Source organism: Equus przewalskii, chromosome 22, assembly GCF_037783145.1.
Source record: "Equus przewalskii isolate Varuska chromosome 22, EquPr2, whole genome shotgun sequence".
Taxonomy (NCBI): domain Eukaryota; kingdom Metazoa; phylum Chordata; class Mammalia; order Perissodactyla; family Equidae; genus Equus; species Equus przewalskii.
The window spans coordinates 1,197,230-1,217,200 of NC_091852.1; the positions used below are offsets into that span (position 1 = coordinate 1,197,230).

At 34.1% G+C, this 19,971-nt stretch overlaps 1 protein-coding gene across 16 annotated transcripts in view; it reads right to left on the reverse strand.

Annotated features, from left to right (window-relative positions):
- Window positions 1–19,971, reverse strand: part of ERCC6L2 (ERCC excision repair 6 like 2) — a 144,232-nt gene that overhangs the window by 55,426 nt on the left and 68,835 nt on the right. For all 16 annotated transcript variants that reach the window (XM_070589902.1, XM_008528596.2, XM_070589903.1 and 13 more), the window contains 4 exons: window positions 19,783–19,902; window positions 13,502–13,573; window positions 12,774–12,919; window positions 7,593–7,688 (listed from right to left, as the gene is read on the reverse strand). In XM_070589902.1, coding sequence (XP_070446003.1) covers window positions 7,593–7,688; window positions 12,774–12,919; window positions 13,502–13,573; window positions 19,783–19,902 — 434 coding nt within the window. The remainder of the gene's footprint in view (window positions 1–7,592; window positions 7,689–12,773; window positions 12,920–13,501; window positions 13,574–19,782; window positions 19,903–19,971) is intronic.

Consider the following 19,971-nt stretch of genomic DNA (forward strand, 5'->3'; position numbering starts at 1 on the left):
AACTTCCCTCTTAGTACTGCTTTCACTGCACCCCAGAAGTTTTGGTATATTGTGTTTTCATTTTCATTTTTATCAGGATATTTCCTAATTTCCCTTGTGATGCATTGTTTGTTTAAGAATGTGTTCTTTAATTTCAACATATCCGTGAGTTTTCTGCTGTTTATTTCTATTTTCATTCTATGGTGATTGGAAAAGAAACTGTATGATTTCAACCTTTTAAAATTTATTAAGATTTGTTTTGTGGCCTAACAGATGGTCTATAGTGGAGAATGTTCCACATGTACTTGAGAAAAATGTGTATTCTTTTTATTTTTGGTGAGGAAGATTGGCCCTGAGCTAACACCTATTGCTAATCTTCCTCGTTTTGCTTGAGGAAGATTGTTGCTGAGCTAACATCTGTGCCAATCTTACTCTATTTTGTATGTAGGATGCCACCACAGCATGGTTTGATAAGTGGTGTGTAGGTCTGCACCTGGGATCCAAATCTGCAAACCCTAGGCTGCTGCAGCAGAGCGCGTGAACTTAACTACTACACCACCAGGCAGCCCCAAGAATGTGTATACTGATGTTGCTAGAAGGAGAGTTCTGTATACGTCTGTGTTGTTCAGCTCCTCTCTTTCCTTACTGATCTTCTGACTGGATGTTCTAACTACTACTGAAAGTGGACTACTGAAGTCTCCTACTATTATTGTAGACCTGTCTATTTTTCCTTTCAATTCTGTCAATGTTTGCTTTATACATTTTGGAGCTCAGATGTTTGGTGCATTTACGTTTATAATTGTTATAGCTTTTTTGTGAATTGAATCTTTTTTCATTATATATACCCTTCTTTGTCTCTTATAATAGTTTTCAACTTAAAGTCTATTTTATCTGATATTAGTGTAACCACCCCTGCTCTCTTTTGGTTTCTATTTGCATGGAATATCTTTTTCCATTCTTTCACTTTCAACCTATACATATCCTTAGATCTAAAGTGAGCATATATAGACAGCATATAGTTGGATACTGTTTTTTTTAATCCATTCTAATCTATACTTTTGATTGGGAAGTTTAATCCATTTACATTTAAAGTAATTAATAATAGGGAAGGACTTACTTTTGCCATTTTATTTGTTTTCTGTATGTGTTATAGCTATTTTGTCCCTCATTTAGTCCATTACTCCCTTCCTTTATGTTTACTTGATTTTTTTTAATGACACATTTTGATTCCTTTCTCATTTCCTTTTGTGTATATTCTATAGATATTTTCTTTGTGGTTACCATGGAGATTACATATAATATGAAAAAGTTATAACAATCTATCTTAAATTGATACCAACTTAACTCCAATTACAGTAAAAAACACTCCTTTACAGCTCCACCCCCTACTTTCATGTTATTGATGCCACAAATTATCTTTATATGTCATTTATTCATTAACACAGATTTATAATTACTTTTACACATTTGTATTTTAAGTCCTATAGAAAACGAAAAGTCAAATTACAAACCAAAATTACAATTATACTGGTTTTTATATTTGTCCATGTACTTACCTGTACCGGAGAAATTTATATTTTCATATGGCTTTGCATTACTGTCAGAGTTCTTTCATTTGAACTTGAAAGTCTCTCTTTAGCATGTCTTGTAGGGCAGGTCTAGTGGTAACAAACTCCCTCACCTTTTATTTGGGAAACTCTTAATTTTTCCCTTCATTTTTGAAGGACAGTTTTGCCCAATATAGAATTCTCAGTTGATAGCTTTTTCTTTTGGTACTTTAAACATAACATCCCACTGCCCTCTGGCCTGCAAGGTTTCTGCTGAGAAATCCACTGATAATCTTACTGGGGATCCCTTATACATTACAAGTTGCTTTTCTTTTGCTGCTTCCAAGAATCTCTCTGTCTTTGACATTTGACAGTTTGATGATAACATGTCTCAGTGTGGGTCTCTGGATTTTATCCTACCTAGAGTTTGTTGAGCTTCCTGTGTTTGTATATCTGTCTTTCCTCAAATTTGGGAAGTTATTTTCTCAGTCATTATTTCTTAAAATAACTTTCTTTCCTTTTCTCTCTTTTCTCTTGGGAATCACATAATGTTTGTATTGGTCTACATAATGTATTCCAGAGTCCCTTAGGCTATGTTCATTTTTCTTCATTTTTTTTTCGTTTTTGCACCTCAGATCTGTCTTGAAGTTTGCTGATTCTTTCTTCTGCCTACTTGAGTCTGATGAATCCGTCTAGTGATTCTTTTCAATTCAGTTATTGTATTTTTCAGGTCCAGAATTTCTGCTGCTCTTTTTTTTATAATTTCTACCTCTTTATTGAGATTCTCATTTTGCTTATATACTGTTTTCCTGATTTCCTTTAGCTCTTTGCCCACATTTTCATTTAACTCTTAAGAGTTAGGACAACTGTTTTAAAGTCTTTGTCTAGTAAGTCTTATGCCTGTGTTTTTTCAGGGATGGTTTCTGGAAATTTATTTTGTTCCTTGGAATGGGCTATGTTTTCCCGTTTCTTTGGATGCCTTCTCTTTTTTTGTTGTTAAAAATGGGACATTTGATAAAACAGCCACCTCTCCCAGTCTTTGCAGCCTGGTATGGAAAACATTCATTAGTTAGCAGGGCATGTTTTGAGACTTGGGAGCAGCTCAGGGTGAGGGCTTAAAATCTTCTTAGGTCATTTCTGGTTATGTATCCTGCCTGGGCCTGTGTGTGTGAGTGTGTGTTTTCAGATTTCCCCTGTATACACCGCTGCTTTTAAATGTCTTAATTTCCCAAAGAGTCTCACACCTCAGCTTCTTCTCAGGGCCTTAGATATTATATGGTTTTTATATTATATATATTATATATACATGTATATTATAAATATCATATTCCTCCACCTGTAATCTCACGTCCCACGTGTCTGCAGGTGTGTGGTCCCACTCCAGCTTTCAAGCACCATGGAGCCTACCACTGCTTTCCACAGCTTCTGCCAGTCTGAGATCCAAGCTATGCCACCATTCCTCATCTGAGCATTGAGTCAAGTGAAACAGAAACCAGTCCCTTTGGTGGCCCACAGACAGGTTAGAAAGTCACAAAGGACTTCTGTATTGATCCTTCCAGCCTGAGGGAGGGAACTGGGAATTGGTTGCTTCCTCATAGTCATGTGAGATCAGGGAGGGGGTGAGGCAAGGATGAGTAAAAATGTCACAAAATTTCCTACAGTTTTGAATGTAGTTTCTTCTTGATTGGGAACTTCCCTAGTTACTGTAGATCTTTGACTAGTCCAAAGAGCTCCTATAATATTATTTTAATCAGTCTCTAGTTGTTTTTCTAATCCTTTCATGGGAGAACAAGTACCTACAGCTTCCTAGTCTGCCATCCTGCTGTCATCACTCTTTGATTTCCTCTTTAATACAGAGTTGTTTAAAAATGCCCATATGGCTAGATTTCTATTAGCTACATGTTTATTGTTATTTTTAGTTTTTTTCTTTTGTATTCATCATGGAATCTAGTCTTTGTGATTTCTATTAAAATATATAGTCATTTAAAAAATGCTTTACAAATGTTTGAAAGATTGGGTATTCTCAGTTGTTATAAGGTTATGAATATTTATTAACTTAAGCTGGATAACTATTACTCAAATAATTTCTGTACTTTTTTCGTCAAGTTGGTCTATTAATTTTTGAGAGAGGGATATTAAGTTTCCCATCATGATTATGAATTTGTCCATTTCTAATCACATTATAAGAGTTTTGGCTTTATTATGTAGTGACTATTACAGCTTCCTCGTGGATTGCACCCCATTTTGTTTTCCTTAATGCATTTTGCCTTGAGTTCTATTAATATTTTGCTTGAAATTAATATTGCCACTCTTTCTCATTTTTTTGTTACCATCTCCCTGATTAGATATTGTTCTATATTTTTATTTTTAACCTTCTATGTCTTTTTTAATTTTATATTTATACATCATAATAAGCATAAATCTGAATCTAATTTTTCCTTTTTGCCTTCCCTGTTTTTTAAAAAAGGGATTCAAGTTTACCCATTCAAATTTATGTCTGGTCTTATTTCTGACACTTTATGTTATGTTTTGTATTTGCCATGTTTTCTGAATTTCCTTCACCTTCCCCACACACTCATATTTCCTATCATTTACTGAAATAATTACATTTTCTCAGTGTTCCTTTAAAATTTCTTTTGAAGTTCTGTTTGGACATTTTGCAACTAATTTCCAGTGTTTCTCAAAGTAGATTCAAGGATCAATTGTATCACAGTCACCTTGGGTGGTTTTCTAAAAAATTGTGGTAAAATGTGCATAACATAAGATTTACCATTTTAACTATTTTCAAATGTACAGTTTAGTGGCATAAAGAAAATTCACATTGTTTTACAACTATCACCATCATCCATCTCTTTGACTTTGTCATCATCCCAAACTAAAATCTTGCACCCATTACACAATAACTCCCCACTCACTCCCTCCTCCAGGCCCTGGTAACCCTTCTACTCTCTGTCTCTATGAATTTGACTATTCCAGATACCTCATGTAAGTGGTATCATATAATCTGGCTTATTTCAATTAGCATAATGTCTTAAAGATTCATCCATATTGTAGTATGTTATCAGAATTACATTATTTTTGTTTGTTTCTATATGAGATGATGGATATTAACTAAACTATTGCAATAATCATTTCCCAATATATGTAAGTCATTATGCTGTGCACCTTAAACTTATACAGTGCTGTATGTCAATTACATCTCAATAAAACCGAAAGAAAAAAAAGAATTCCATTCCTTTTTAAGGCTGAAAAATATTCCATTATATGTATATAACACATTTAGTTTATCCATTCATCCATCAATGGACATTTGCGATGTTTCCACCTTTTGGCTATTGTGAATAATGCTGCTACGAACATGCGTATACAAACATCTGTTTGAGCTCCTGCTTTCAATTCTTTGGGTATATACCCAGAAGTGGAATTGCTGGATGATATGGTAACATTATGTTTAATTTTTTGATGACCACCATATTGTTTTCCACAGAAGCTGCACCATTTTACATTCCCACCAGCAATGCACAAGAGTTCCAATGTCTCCGTATCCTCACCAAGACTCATTCTCCATTTGTTGATAATAGTCTTCCTAATGGGTGTGAAGTGATAGCTCATTGTAGTTTTATTTGCATTTCCCTAATGTTTAGTGAAGTTGAGCATCTTTTCATGTGCTTATGGGTCATTTGTATGTCCTTTTTGGAGAAATGTCTACTCAAGTCCTTTTCCCATTTTTGAATTGGGTTGTTACTTCTTGTTGTTGAGTTTTAGGAATTCTTTATATATTCTAGATATTAACTCTTTATCACATATGTGATTTGCAAATATTTTCTCCTATTCCGTGGGTTGCCTATTGTCCTTTGATGTACAACCTGAGGTGTTTTTTAAAATGTAGACTGTAGAGCCTCACTCTAGACCTACAGAAGTAGAATGCCTAGAGGGTAAAGCCTGAGCATCTATGTTTTTAAAAAGAGTAACAAGTGATTATTATGCCTGACTCTTAGTTGTTGCCCTTAAACTTTCTGCTAGCATTTAAAAACATTTTTTGGAATAAATTTGAAAGCTTACCAGGATATCCTAATCCTTCCTGATGAAAGAAAATTTTGCCTTCTTCCCTTTATGTTTTACTGAAATTATGTGGAGTTTTAGTTCTTAATTACTATTAATTGGGGGCCGGCCTGGTGGCGCAGCGGTTAAGCGCACACGATCTGCTTCAGGCAGCCCAGGGTTTGCTGGTTCAGATCCTGGGTGCGGACATGGCACCACTTGTCAAGCCATGTCGTGGTAGGCGTCCCACATATAAAGTAGAGGAAGATGGGAACGGACGTTAGCTCAGGGCCAGCCTTCCTCAGCGAAAAGAGGAGGATTGGCGGCAGATGTTAGCTCAGAGCTAATCTTCCTCAAAAAAAAAAAAAAGAAAGTTATTATTAATTTTCTTACACCATCTCTTCATATTTTTGAGAATTCTTTCTTTATAACTATATTAGCCTCTCAGCCAAACTATCAACAAATATTTAGACTTAACTACCAATAGCAGAGCTTTTTTTGAGTATCACTGCTTTTTTTATGTCTTCTTTGTACACAGATTAATGTCTCATTTGTCGGATTCCATCCTTGAATAATGTTTTCAGACCATGGGTAACACATTTTCTCAGTTCCTAGATGTCAACAGTTGCTTTATTTTGCTTTCACATATTGATACATTAGCCATTGATTACAACTACAAGTCAATATTTTCTTTTAGATATAGTCATATGAATTTTGTCACACGGACAACTCTTGTCTTTCAGAATTCTACAATGCAGATGAAAAGTCTGTTCGTCAAAGTTTGATCTGCAGAAATGAGTGAGATTCTCATTTCTTTGTGGATAACCTGTTTTGCTCTTTTTTTGTCTTTATTTTTATACATAATTTTCTCTCTCTCTTTCTCACTCTGGCATCTTTTAGCCCTATTCTTTATCTTTGGAACTTAGAAACATCACCAAGATGTGTCCATGTATGTGTTTTCTCCCAGCCAGTCATTATTTGTGCTCTAAGATATTCATTCTTTTTATTTTCCATATCAATTTCCATGTTAGTCCTCCCCATTTTACTATTCAGGCCTTCTACTAGTAACCAGAAGATTTTGGTACTTTTTGGTAAAAGTTTTAATTTCTAAGAATTTCTGTTTTTGTTTTCTATGCATTTTTTTTCATGATGTCCTATTCTTATTTCCTTCAGGGTCTGTTTTTCACCTTAGCCTATTTCTTTCATAGTACTGGTTTTATTAAAATGTCTCATAACTTTTAATTTTTCACTCATAATTACAAATGAGGAACTGAGTGGATTGTACAGGAAAGCTGGTCAGGGTTTCCAAGCAGGTGCACAGGTCTATTTAATCATTTCCCCCTTTTTGTGTCCTGTGAAGATGTGGGATTCCTTCAGACTCAGCTCTGCTTTATGATCTAGTTCTGATGGTCACTGCAGGAACCTTCTGTCAGTGAGATTTCTCTTACTTATAAAATTCATGAAACGATTCTTTCAGCTTTAATCAAGGAGCATCTGTCACAGGCTGACCCCTCCATATGTATGAGCTGTGGAAGAGGGATCTGCTTTAGAGTCAGCACATTAATTAATTTCCCAGAAGGATGCACTCTGGTCTATTTCCACAACCCGTAGCTGCTGACTTCATGCTTGAAATTTCTCTACGCTCTCCTGCTGACTTTGGATTGTAGTTTTTCTCTGCTGGTTTCTTGATCATACAGATTCTGTACACCTTCTATCTTCCAGAAGTTTCTCAAAACTTCTGATTTACTAGTAGTGACCTTTCCTATTTTCCTGCAGTATTATAGATTTATTCTTTCTTCTTAAATAAATTCTGTCATAACAATGGGATTTTGAGAAGGGTAGAAAATAAATGGCTATTATTGGCCTGCCATTTAGATTCAGAAGTTCACAGTTATCTTAAACAGAAGTGTTTACAATGTTTTCCTCGTCTTCTAATCACAGTCATACTATAAGCAACCTAAAAAATTCAGGAGCATTTTTAGATTAAAAGTATGTGCAGGTCACTAAGTTTTGTCAGTATTATACCTGTCAATGGCTTGAAGATCATTGGCTGGATTCCAAGTGGGATCAAATAAGACAACAACATTGGCACCAACAAAATTGAGGCCTAGCCCACCAGCCCTGGAGGAAACAGAAAACAGCATATTAAAACAGTAAAAAAAAAAAATTGTTGCTCTGTGACTCAATTGTGCCAAGTTTTTATAACCAGATCAACACAATATTGCACCATCATCATAAAAGTAAGGTGCTTAAAGCACAAATATGCCACAAATAGAACAGCTAAGGAATATTCTTTTACTACCACTCCAGAATATCCATAAAACTTTTGACCATTAGAGCCCATGTAAGTAGATTATGCTGGTTTTTACATTTTTTTTGGATACTCAAATCTATTTCTATAAGATTTTCCTAACGTAATTTTAAAAAACTGTTAGCATATTCCAGCTAAATAAAGTAATATACATATTTTAAAAAATCAATCCAGGGGCTGGCCTGGTGGCATAGTGGTTAATTAAGTTGATGTGCTTTGCCTTGGTGGCCTGGGGTTTGTGGGTTTGGATCCCGGGTGTGGACTTACACACTGCTCACTGAGCCATGTTGTGGCAGTCCCACATACAAAAAAAAAAGAGGAAGACTGGCAACAGATGTTAGCTCAGGGCTAATCTTCCTTGCCAAAAGAAAAAAAAAATCAATACAGGAGTAGATGCACTTTTCCTTATTCCTGAGAAATGCTCTCATCTTTCTGGGGAAGTTAAGATATAGCTTTCTGGAATAAAGGTAAGAGAAATACAACATAATTTTTCTCAAGAGCCTTTCAAACTATGATTCATGGTGTTGGAATATTTAGAGGCACCTAAATCATCTGGAAAAATTGACCTTTGGAGTATAGTAACCCAAATCCTTAATTTAATCCTTGTAAGTGAATAACTATGAAAACATTACAGTTCAAGTTACATGGTTTGCTTAGAAAGTTGTTTCTAGTCAATCAGTGTGTGATTCTGAAAGTTTACATGAAGAATGAACTTGTGCCTGGTACTCATGCTATAGATAGTCTCTCTCCTGCTTATACAGAAAGACAAAAGTTTTATCTTCATTTTATTTGACCTATGGTTAAAATACACACATATATTTTTGACAGTATTTATTAATGTCAAATTACTTAATGGCTTTGTTACATTTATTTTTTTAGCAGCCAAAACATATCAGAATACTATTAATTCCTTTTGGAATGAAGTTATTTCTAAGGATATCTTTTCTAAAGGTATCTTTCAGCAAAACTGGATGTACACAGTATTCATCTACAGAGTTAAAGATTTCAGCTTCCTGCAAAGCTTATCAGCTTTTATATAACGGTAACTGTTATCTTCCTACGTTTTGAATTTTCTGGTCTACATACCCTATATTTAATAATTATTTTATGATATAACAATGACAAAATTTTGCATTTTTTAAAAGGAAAGCAAAACTAAAGTCCAAGAACAAAATTATTCTCTTCAACAGTTTTTCTAATCTCAACTTTCAAAGTCTTTCTCATTCCTTAGATCCTCCACATTCTATTCTAGTATTAAATAAGTATATCAAAAAGTATACTTTAACCATTTTTTAACGTTCCACAAAAAAGGGCTTCAATGAATTAAGTTTTATGGTTATGTATTAACTATTATAAAGGGCCAATTGAAGTATTCATTTAAAGAATGCATTTTAGAAAACCTAAATAAATGAAGAGATACCATGTTCATGGATAGGAAGGTTCAATATCATAAAAATGCCAATTTTCCTCAAAGTCATTTATAAATTCAACAACTCTAATAAAAATCTTAACCCAAGGAAAAAATGCTTCTTTAATTAACTGAATGAGATGATTATGGGAAGCTAAGCTTTAAGGTGTTGATGTTCCTGAATAAAGATAATTCTGAGAACAAAAGAGCTTAGAAAGCAAGAAAAATTTTAGACTAAAAATTATTTCAAATAATATAAGATTGGAAAATGACATTTTTCAGAATGTAGAGCAAAGATAAAAACATAAAATATGAGAGAAAAGTTCAGAGATTTAAAGAATAAATATAGGAACTCTAAAATCTGACAACCTAGCATGCAAGCTAGAGAGGGAAAATGGAAGAGAAGCCAAAGAAATAATCAAAGAGAATTTTCCAGAGCTAAAAAAGAATAAAGCCTTCAGATTGTGCCCAGCACAATAAATAAACAAAGACCCACACCAAGACTCAAATATCACTATGAAATTTCAGAATACCACAGATGAAGAGAAACTCCTGTGAGTTCCCAAAGGGGAATGAGAATCAGACTGGCATTAGACATCGATTAAGCAACACTAAATACCAGGAAACAATGCTGTGATAACTTCAGTCTAGAATTCTACAGTTGGCCAAAATAGCAGTTAAGTGAGAGAGCACATAAAAGACATTTTTCTGATATTCAAAGATGCAGAAAGTTTACTTTCTATACAACCTGTCTTACAAAGTTACTTGAAGATATTCTTCAGTAAAACAAGGGGGCAAACCAAGAATGAAGATGGCATGAAATCCAGGAAAAATGGATCCAATGCAGAAGAGAGTGAAAGATAACTTCAAGATAATAGTTCCTTATCAGGCCCTAGAGAGTAGCCAGTCCAGATTGAAAACAGAGAACAAAAGCCTTCAGGAGGAAGTTCTTCAGGATACAAAGGACTCAAGAGAAAAGAAAGTGTGAATGTGAATTAGTAATATATTGAAGATTACTATCACAAAAGGCAAGAATACACTGAGGGAAAAAAACTGAATAAGAAAGTCACGACTGAAATATGAAGTGAACTGAACTGTGCAAACATAAGACGACAGCAGAAGTGTTAGAAAAGAGAACTCATTTGAGCTTGATATTAAGACTATTCTCCTTGAACTGGCCGAGAGATCATGAACATTCAGAGAAGTTCCCTTAGCACTACATGCTCCAGCATTAAACAGTGTCCACAAAATCCTAATAATGTAAATGCTGTTTTGTAGCCTCCAAATTTTTGAGCCATCCTATGGACAGAGCACAGAAGACTTAGTTATTGTTGCAGGACTTAGTGAAAATTACTATCCCTGATGAGGTAAAAGTTAAAATAGTTGACAGATCATATGGACAGGCGACAAAAGTAGAAGAAAGGGTGGGTATGTGCTAATGCTAATACCACACATTACAAGCACTTAGAAGATACCATAGAAAGTTGATGGACTAAACATCAAAAACTGAAGTATATTATTTAAAGATACAAAAGTAATTCATAGACAAATAAAAATAGTAAAGACTGTGTGGAAAGTGGGGAAAGGGTAGTGTAAGTAGACTAAATCCTCCTCTTTCATAACAGACTCCAAGATGTGTAAAGTTGATAAACTAAAAGATAAAGAAGACTTAGGATTCTGGGTAAAACGATGGACTAAGCCAACATGAAAACTTTTCTGCTACAACACCTATAAATTAAATACAAACAATTGCAAAATGAGAAAAACAAAACAAAAACTGAGCCTCTGTGTCTTTTGCAAAACATAGCTGAAGAATGTATTTATTCTGTCATGTAAGGTTCTTTATGTAAAGACTCATGCAACAAATTATTCCTTGAATTTACAGGAAAATAGGAATCCAAAACTTCTTCCCTTGCCTTTGTTGGGATGCCTTGCAGAAGTCAAAGCAAAACTACAGTAGTGCACAACTCCTAAGCCAGTCTCCAAAGGATTTCCACAGAGGAAAAAGTCCCACTGAGGACAAGCGCAAAATAGGAAACTACAACGTGTGAAGAAACCACCTACCACAAGCAAGAGCCAGAGGCAACAACAGGCAGAAACATTAGTTCCCATAAGTACAGGAGTTAACAGAGCAGAAATGCCATTCACAAAGAGATTTAAAAAAATAATGATTGGAATTATTAAAGAAATAAAGAAAGGCTAGAAACCATAAATAACAAAATATAAGTAAAAATTAGGCTGATTAGAAAAGTATCAATAGGACTTCTAAAAATGAAAAATACAGTCTTTAAAAATTAAAAATTCAATGAATGGGTTAAACAGCAATTTGTAAGATCTGAAGAGATCATTAGCAGCTTTATGGCAGATCTTATCATTTTAGACTGGTGGCGAGCAGAGGAGCAGTGAGACATGACTGCTTGTTTTACGTTCTACAGTATTTGAACTGTTGTTGAAGGCATTATTGCCCTGAAAACATTATTTAAAAATTAAGCATGACTATGTGTGTTTTATAAAACCTAACTGAAGGTAGTATTCTATGTCATCTAGTGCTCTGCATGTAAGGACTCGTGAGAAATCACTTCTTGAATTCATTCACAAGGAAACGGGAACCCAGAGCTTCTCTCTTCATGCCTTAGTTGCAGGAGTTCAAAAATAATTTCAGTGCTCAACAGTAAGTAGCTCATTCATCATACATATTATTTTATTCCTCATTTTAAGTAATTTTCATTTTGATAATTTTGACTTTTTGCATTTTACATATGTTTATTTTTTAAAGTCTCTTGAAATTCTTTTTGAAAGACAGCAAGAACAAATCTATAAAATACTTATTACATTAGGTGTCAAAAGTTATGGATTTGTTACCCCCCAAAAAGGGATTAATCTTCTTAGGTGTGACTGAAATCTTTCTCTAAAGTGTGTATATTCTGTAAAAGGTTTTAATGAGAGATTCACAAACAGGTGTTAGAACTGATTTAACTTTCATAAAACCTATAAACGTGGAGCTGCTCTGGTGAATGGCAGGTAGAGACGGAGGAGGGAAACGCCGGGCCCCCCAGGCCCAGTGGGCTCCCTAGCTTCCTTGAGCACAGTTTGAAAATCACTGCTACAATGATTCTCAGTTGTTCGATTAATAATTTGACTATTCAACCAAGTCTGATTGTTCTGATTACAAGACATGAGTCAAAACACAACCACAGAAAATTCCTGTGGGGCAAACACTTATTTTCTTGATTGTTATCTTTATAAGCTCAGACTGATAAAGAGAATTCAGTGATGATAAGAGAATTAAGAGAAAAGGTTAGGTAAAGCTCAGATATTGTTATTTCAGTCATAATTAATAGCATTTTTGCTCCTTCTCCTTAAAGCCAAATAAAACAAAGCAATATAAGTACAACCATTGAAAATTAATCCAGTAATCGGTTAAAAATTACCCTAAATCTTAAAAGCAATTAGATAAAAATCAAGTTATCAAATTTTGTTTTCTTACATTGTGGAGACAAGGCAAATGTTAACATCTTGTGTGCTGTTGAACTCTTTCACGATCTTGATTCTGTCCTCTGATTTTGTATTTCCATCCAGTCGTCGGTAATCAAGCCCAGACGCCATACAGTATTGCTGCAGCACGTCAAGCAGCTGGAGGAAAGGTAAGGAGACGGGCAAAGATGAATTCATGGTTTAATAAGTTTCATACCACTACAGAGATGAGATTTACTAAGTATTAATCATTGCTGCTCCCAATTTCTTTATTAGAATTACAAGAGCAACAAATATTTTTCTGACTTCTTACCCATATATTTCTGCCCATTATCCTGAAACTGACTTTAAGGTTCAACAACCTTTGTTTTAAAAAAGTCAATCTTTCAGGCGAAGAAATCAATCTTTAATTTTTTTAAACTGAAACCAAATAAAAAGAAAAGTATTCCTAAATCATTTATGTAAATATATTTCATTGTTTGTGCTATTTTCCACATTCTAAAATCTCTTAAATGTCTTAAAGGACACTAATTATTAACAAAAACATCAACAGAGAATCGAAAATCCATCTTTGCGTTTGCTGTTGAGGGTTAAGCGTCTGTTTCGAAAGTCGCTTACCTCACTACGTTTCCTACAGTACGTCTAACAGAAAATGCAGCTGGACACTGTCACGTCTCTCAGGCTTTCTGCCTCAGCAGTCAGGGCTGGGCCAATCAAGAACGCACTGTACATGAAACTCACCTTGGTGGAAAAGGAGAAAAGAAGGACTTTATCTTTGTTTTTCCTGCAATGATTTAAAAGCTGCTGAAGGACCTGGAAATGAACCACAGAACATCAGTGTATGAGTTCCAACTAAAAGTACACTGTATACATATAAAAATTACTTGAGAATTTCTTAAAAATTATTTTTATACAACATAACCTGTTTCCCAAACAGGTTTCACGAATATGTTTCCCAAATCCCTTCATTTCTGCCAAGTTAGAGAAATAAAGTATTAGATATTACGTGAAATGTTATTCATCATCATATTGTCAATAATGAGGTAAAGTTCCTAAAGTCTTTTATTTCATCTCATATGGTTTTAATAAAAAGGAAGCATTTTAGATTATAGGATGCATTTTAATGGATTAATTTAATTTCCAACATACACTTTCTTTATACCTACAATATGTTCAGAAAGTAAATTACACAGCAGTATTCCTTTTAGGAAGTCTTTAAATTTTCTTTAGATAGATGTAATGAAATGTGTTTCATTCTAAAAGTCTTGATATTTATTTTCTTAAAATAATCAGTCAGATGTACACCTCTTCTCATTTTCTCCCCTCTGTCCCTCTATTTACAGTAAGTCCTGACTTCCATCTTTGATTCTGACCTCAAAATGCCAATAATTTGCTCCTATACACAGTGCTTTTAGGGAGGAAGCAAATAATCCAAAGCCTGTGTATAACAGTTACACTGTTATTTTTAAAACAAGCATTTCCACATCTGGCAATGACAGTTCCAAAACACTGTGGAAAAGTAATCCACAAAGGAAAGAAAGGAATTTTCCATACTAAGTCTAAGGTTTTTCTGAACTATACAATAAACACTTAAGCAATTTTATTTATTCAATGATAAAGACTTAAACTTTTAAATAAAAAAAATTATGCTCAATATAACACTCTTTTAATAGTTGAGCAAGAGAAGACATTGTGCTAACTCTGACCTCTACCCCTCAATCCTGCTAAAAGAGTTATGGAGTCAAAAAAATATGCTCAGATAACCAACCAAGTGGGGAATAAAAATGTCACAGATCAGGTAATACTTGGAGAACATATAAAAGTAAGTTTTATTTGCATTAGCTTTATTTTTTAATACAATAACTGATTCTATATAAAGTATGTACATTTGAATTTCACATAATACATTAACATTTGAAAATTAGTAGACTATTTTTTAGAGCAATTTTAGATTTACAGAAGAATTGAGTAGAGAACTCCCACAGACCGTCCCCACTCGCCACCCCTGCACACAGTTTGCCCTATTATTAATACCTTGCATTAGGGTGGTGCATTTGTAACACCTGATGGATGAATGAATACTGATAAATTATTATTGACTAAAGTCCATACTTTACATTAGGGTTCACTCACTGTGCTGTACAGTTTTATGGATTTTGACAAATATATAATGGCATATATCCACCATTACAGTACTATACAGAATAATTTCACTGCCCTAAAAATTCCCTGTGTTTCATCTATTCATCCCTCCCTACAAACCCTAGTGACCACTGATATTTTACTGTCTCCTTCCTTTTGCCTTTTCCAGAATGTCATATAGTTGGAATCAGCAGTATGTAACCTTTTCAGACTGGCTTCTTTCACTTAGGAATATGCATTTAAGGTGGCTCACTGTCTTTTTATAGCTCGATAGCTCGTTGCTTTCTATTGTTGAATAATATTCCATTGTCTGGATGCACCACAGTTTGTTTATCCAGTCACCTATTGAAGGATATCTTGGTTGCTTCCAAGTTTTGGCAATTATGAATAAAGTTGCTATAAACATGTGTGTGCAGGTTCTTGTGTGGATACAAGTTTTTAACTCATTTGAGCAAACACTAAAGATGAAGATCACTGGATCTTATGGCAACAGTATGTTTAGCTTTGTGAGAAACTGCCAAACTTTCTTCCAAAGTGGCTGTATCACTTTGCATTCTCACCAGCAATGAATTTGAGTTGCTGTTGTTCCACATCCTTGCTAGCACTTGCTGTTGTAAGTGTTTTGCGTTTAGCCATTCTAATAGGTATGTAGTGGTATCTCATTGTTGTTTTAACTTGCACTTCCCTAAAGACATGTGATTTTGAGTATCTTTTCATATGCTTCTTTGCCATCTTTATATCTTCTTTGGTGAGGTACTCTTCAGATCCTTTGCCCATTTTTAAGTTGGATTGTTTCTTTTATTATTAAGTTTTAAGAGTTCTTTGCATATTTTAGATACTAGTCCCTTATTGTTTTACAAATATTTTCTCCCAGTCTGTGGCTTGTCTTTTCATTCTCTTAAAGACATTAACACTTTAAATGAAGGATATAGGACACAGAAATCCACTCTGCAATCATTTGGGTGCTATCATATCTATTGCGATTTCAGGTATTCTTGAATATCTTACAGCAAAAACGAAAACAAGCAATAATAAAAGTGAATGTTTTTAGACTGGAGGTCTTTATTAGGCTAGTTTTTTTTTAAGAAAACAGACATTAGCTAAATGAATAACTATAAACTAAGATCTCTTACTAGAAGTTTCAGAAATGACAGTGTCGTCACTATAGGTCAGATCTTAACAATACAGACCCAATGTTTTATCACTCAGTTGTCCTCCACAGAACAGGAAAATCCTCCTGTAAAGGAATCCTAAATTTGGGAATGTTCACAGCAAAGGAATCTTGGATCCAACTTTTCTCAAATTAGTCATGCCTAGAGATGTACATGACCTTTGTATGATTCCAACAGCACTAAACTGGGTTTCCTAGTCTTTTTCTCCACCTCCCCATAGTAAGTGGCTCTGTAGCATTTCCCAAGAAAGAAAAGATGAGAATCCTTAGGGGAAGGAATGCAACTTGTGACCATCCATTTGAATAATAGCTGAGGTCAAAAAAGACCTTGATGCTTAAGAGCTGGAGTTCATGAGTGTAGCTTTGAGGCTATGAAGGGTAGAGCGGGTATTATGCCCACAAATAAATTGCAGCTGCAGGCTAACCTACAATAAAAGAAGCAGAAGTAGGATGATTTTATCTCCTGAATTCAAGAAGTATATGCAACTCAAAGTTCTTAACCCAAAAGGCAATAATTGCATTATAAGCCTACAGGTTTTGTATCACTAAGTCAGATGCTGCTGCTAATCAAATGATGAAACACAGTCTTAAAAATATATCCCTAGCTTAATCCACTCAGTCTCTGTTTTGTTGGTGTTCTCTCACAAAACAAATAAATTATATGCTTCTTTCACCTATAAAGACACCTATCCAGCCTCCAGCAACAATTCACGCTTGTTTTTTCTCTTCTAAAAGTTATAACAAAAAAATAAATCTAATAATTAGATTAATCACACACTATTATTCCTAGATATATAACTCAGTATGCTTTAAATCATATATTTAACGGGTATATAAGAATATAAAATTCCATTTAATTGCAAGAGTGGTAACTTTTTAATGAAGAATCACAATGAATAAAATTTAAACAAACAGCAATGGATACTGCAGTTTTCAAAGGAATTTCTGGATTTCTGGAAATATTCTATTGGTTTAAATTATAGGATAATAAGTGTTCAGTTCTAAATTAATTGGGCTTTTTACATTTTTTTAACTTAAAAATAAAGTCAATAAAATGGATGACAAAAATAGATTTGCTATTGTTAGCAAATATTATTGAATTCGAATTATTTGTTGTGATAATAAATCACAGAATAATTCTCACTAATAGTAATTTATTTATTTTAAAAATTCACAACTTTCAACAAAGTGGATATAGAAGGAACATACCTCAACATAATAAAGGCCATATATGAGAAGCCTACAGACAACATCATACTCAATGGTGAGAAACTGAAAGCTTTTCCTTTAAGATAAGGAACCAGATAAGGATGCCCATTCTCACCACTTTTATTCAACATAGTACTGGAAGTCCTAGCCAGAGCAATTAGGCAAGAAAAAGAAATCAGAGCTATCCAAATCAGAAAGGAAGAACTAAAACTGTCTCTTTTGCATATGACATGATATTATATATAGAAACCCTCAAAATTCCACCAAAAAACTCTTAGAACTAATAAATTCAGGGAAGTTGCAAGATACAAAATCAATACACAAATATCTGCTGCATTTCTGTATACTAAGAAAGAACTATCAGAAATTAAGAAAACAATCCCATTCACAATTGCATCAAAAAATATATATAACTAGGAATAAATTTAACTAAAGAGGTGAAAGATCTGTACACTGAAAACTTTAAGACACTGATGAAAGAAATTGAAGAATACACAAATAAATGGAAAGATAACCTGTGCTCATGGATTGGAAGAATTACTACTGTTAAAATGGCTATAATACCCAAAGCAACCTACAGATTCAATGCAATCCCTATCAAAATCCCAACGACATTTTTCATGTAGAAAAAGCAACCTAAAATTTGTATAGAATGATAAAAGACTCTGAATAGCCAAATCAATCTTGAGAAAGAACAACAAAGCTGGAGGCATTATACTTCCTGATTTCAAACTATATTACAAAGCTATAGTAATCAAAACAGTATGGTACCTGGCATAAAAACAGATGTATAGATCAACGGAACAAAACAAGAGAGCCCAGAAATAAACCTATGTATATATGGTCAATTAATTTATGAGAAAAGAGCCAAGAACCTACAATGAGGAAAGGATAGTCTTCTCAATAAATGGTATTGGGAAAACTGGACAGTCACATGCAAAAGAATGAAACTGATCTCAAAAAGTTATTTGCATTCCCATGTTCACTGAGCATTATTTATGATAGTCAAGACATGGAAACAACATAAGTGTCTGTGGACGGGTAAATAGATAAAAAGAATGTGGTGTATACATGTACAATGGATTATTCAGCCATAAAAAAGAAGGAAATCCTGCCATTTGTGACAATAGGGATAGACCTTGAGGACGACCCTATGCTAAGCGAAATAGACAGAGAAAGACAAATATCGTGTGATCTCATTCACATGTGGGGAAAAAAAAAAACACCGAACTCATAGGTACAAAGAACAGATTGGTGGTTGCCAGAAGCAAGCGGTTGGGGGTGGATGAAATGGGTGAAGGTGGTCAAAAGGTACAAACTTCCGGTTATAAGAAAAATAAGTCCTGGGGACATAACATACAACATGGTGACTACAGTTAACGATACTGTATTGTATATTTGAAAGTTGCTAACAGAGTAGATCTTAAAAGTTCTCATTACAAGAAAAAGAAAATTGTAACTATGTGTGGTGGTGGATGTTAACCAGACTGACTGTGGTGATCATTTTGCAATATATACATATATCAAGTCATTATATTGTACACCTAAAACTAACACAATGTTATAAGTCAATTATATCTCAAAAAAAAATACACATACAAATTTTTAAGGTTATCTTCCTAGCTTTCATTTTATTTCATTGAATTAAAAAGTCCAAGCAAACTAAACTACAGTGAGCTTATGTAGATTAACTGCTAAAAATATTTCCAGGATTTTAAGAAAAATAAAAACAAAAAATGAATTACTTTTAATGACTTCCTTTTTATCTTTTTGCCAAAAGAAATAACTGATTTTTTTCTTAATTAAAGTATAAAGTTGGGAATTGTTCTGTAAAAATCTTTGAATCCATAAATAAAGATTCTTGATAGTTATTAAGGGTTTACACAAAGAAATTCTGCTGCAAGGAGGCTGGAGGCTGTCAGCATTTCATGCAGCTGTCACAGGCAATGCCTGGAGGCCTGGGTCATGGCTGGAGAATCCAGTCTTACTTTTCACATCTCTCCCTCAGTAATACATCACCAAGATCAGCGACTACAGGTCAGTTTCCTGGTGTACAACAAATGCTCCCATGCTACAAATGAGATTTATCCACCTTGAACTCTTCAAGAAGTTCCTTTCTCTAATTCCAAGCTATTGCCTACCCTCACCCTCCTATTTGGCATTAGCATTTATATTTCTGGTAGATAAGCTCCTTAAACATTTGAAGACAATTATTATATATATGGTAACAGCGTACACTTTTTAAAAGGCATGAGTTCAATACATCAAAAAGGAAAGTTTGAAATATATCTGATCTAACTGCTACTAATTGAGAACCTGTAGCATGAAGGGTTCATGGTGAGCTGGTCAATGCTGATACAACTACACTATTGTCTTTGGCCACCATCTTGTCTGAATAATTGGGCATCTGTTCTGATTAGTTGGTCTCCCTGTAACACCATTTGATAAATGTTTTGTGTATCATCCTTGTGTGTATGCAACCTGAAAGAAGAGCACTTACCTTCATTTTTCCACTGTATTTTGGGTCAGAAAGTGTTTCAAAGGCTGCATCTTTGCTTTTCTGCACAAAATCTGGGAATTTGGAAAATACCTGATCACATATCCTTTTGATAAGTGTTTCCTTAAGGGGAAAAGGTAGAAGAAAAGAAATTTCAAATTAACACATTTAAATTTGTATAGATTGAGTTTA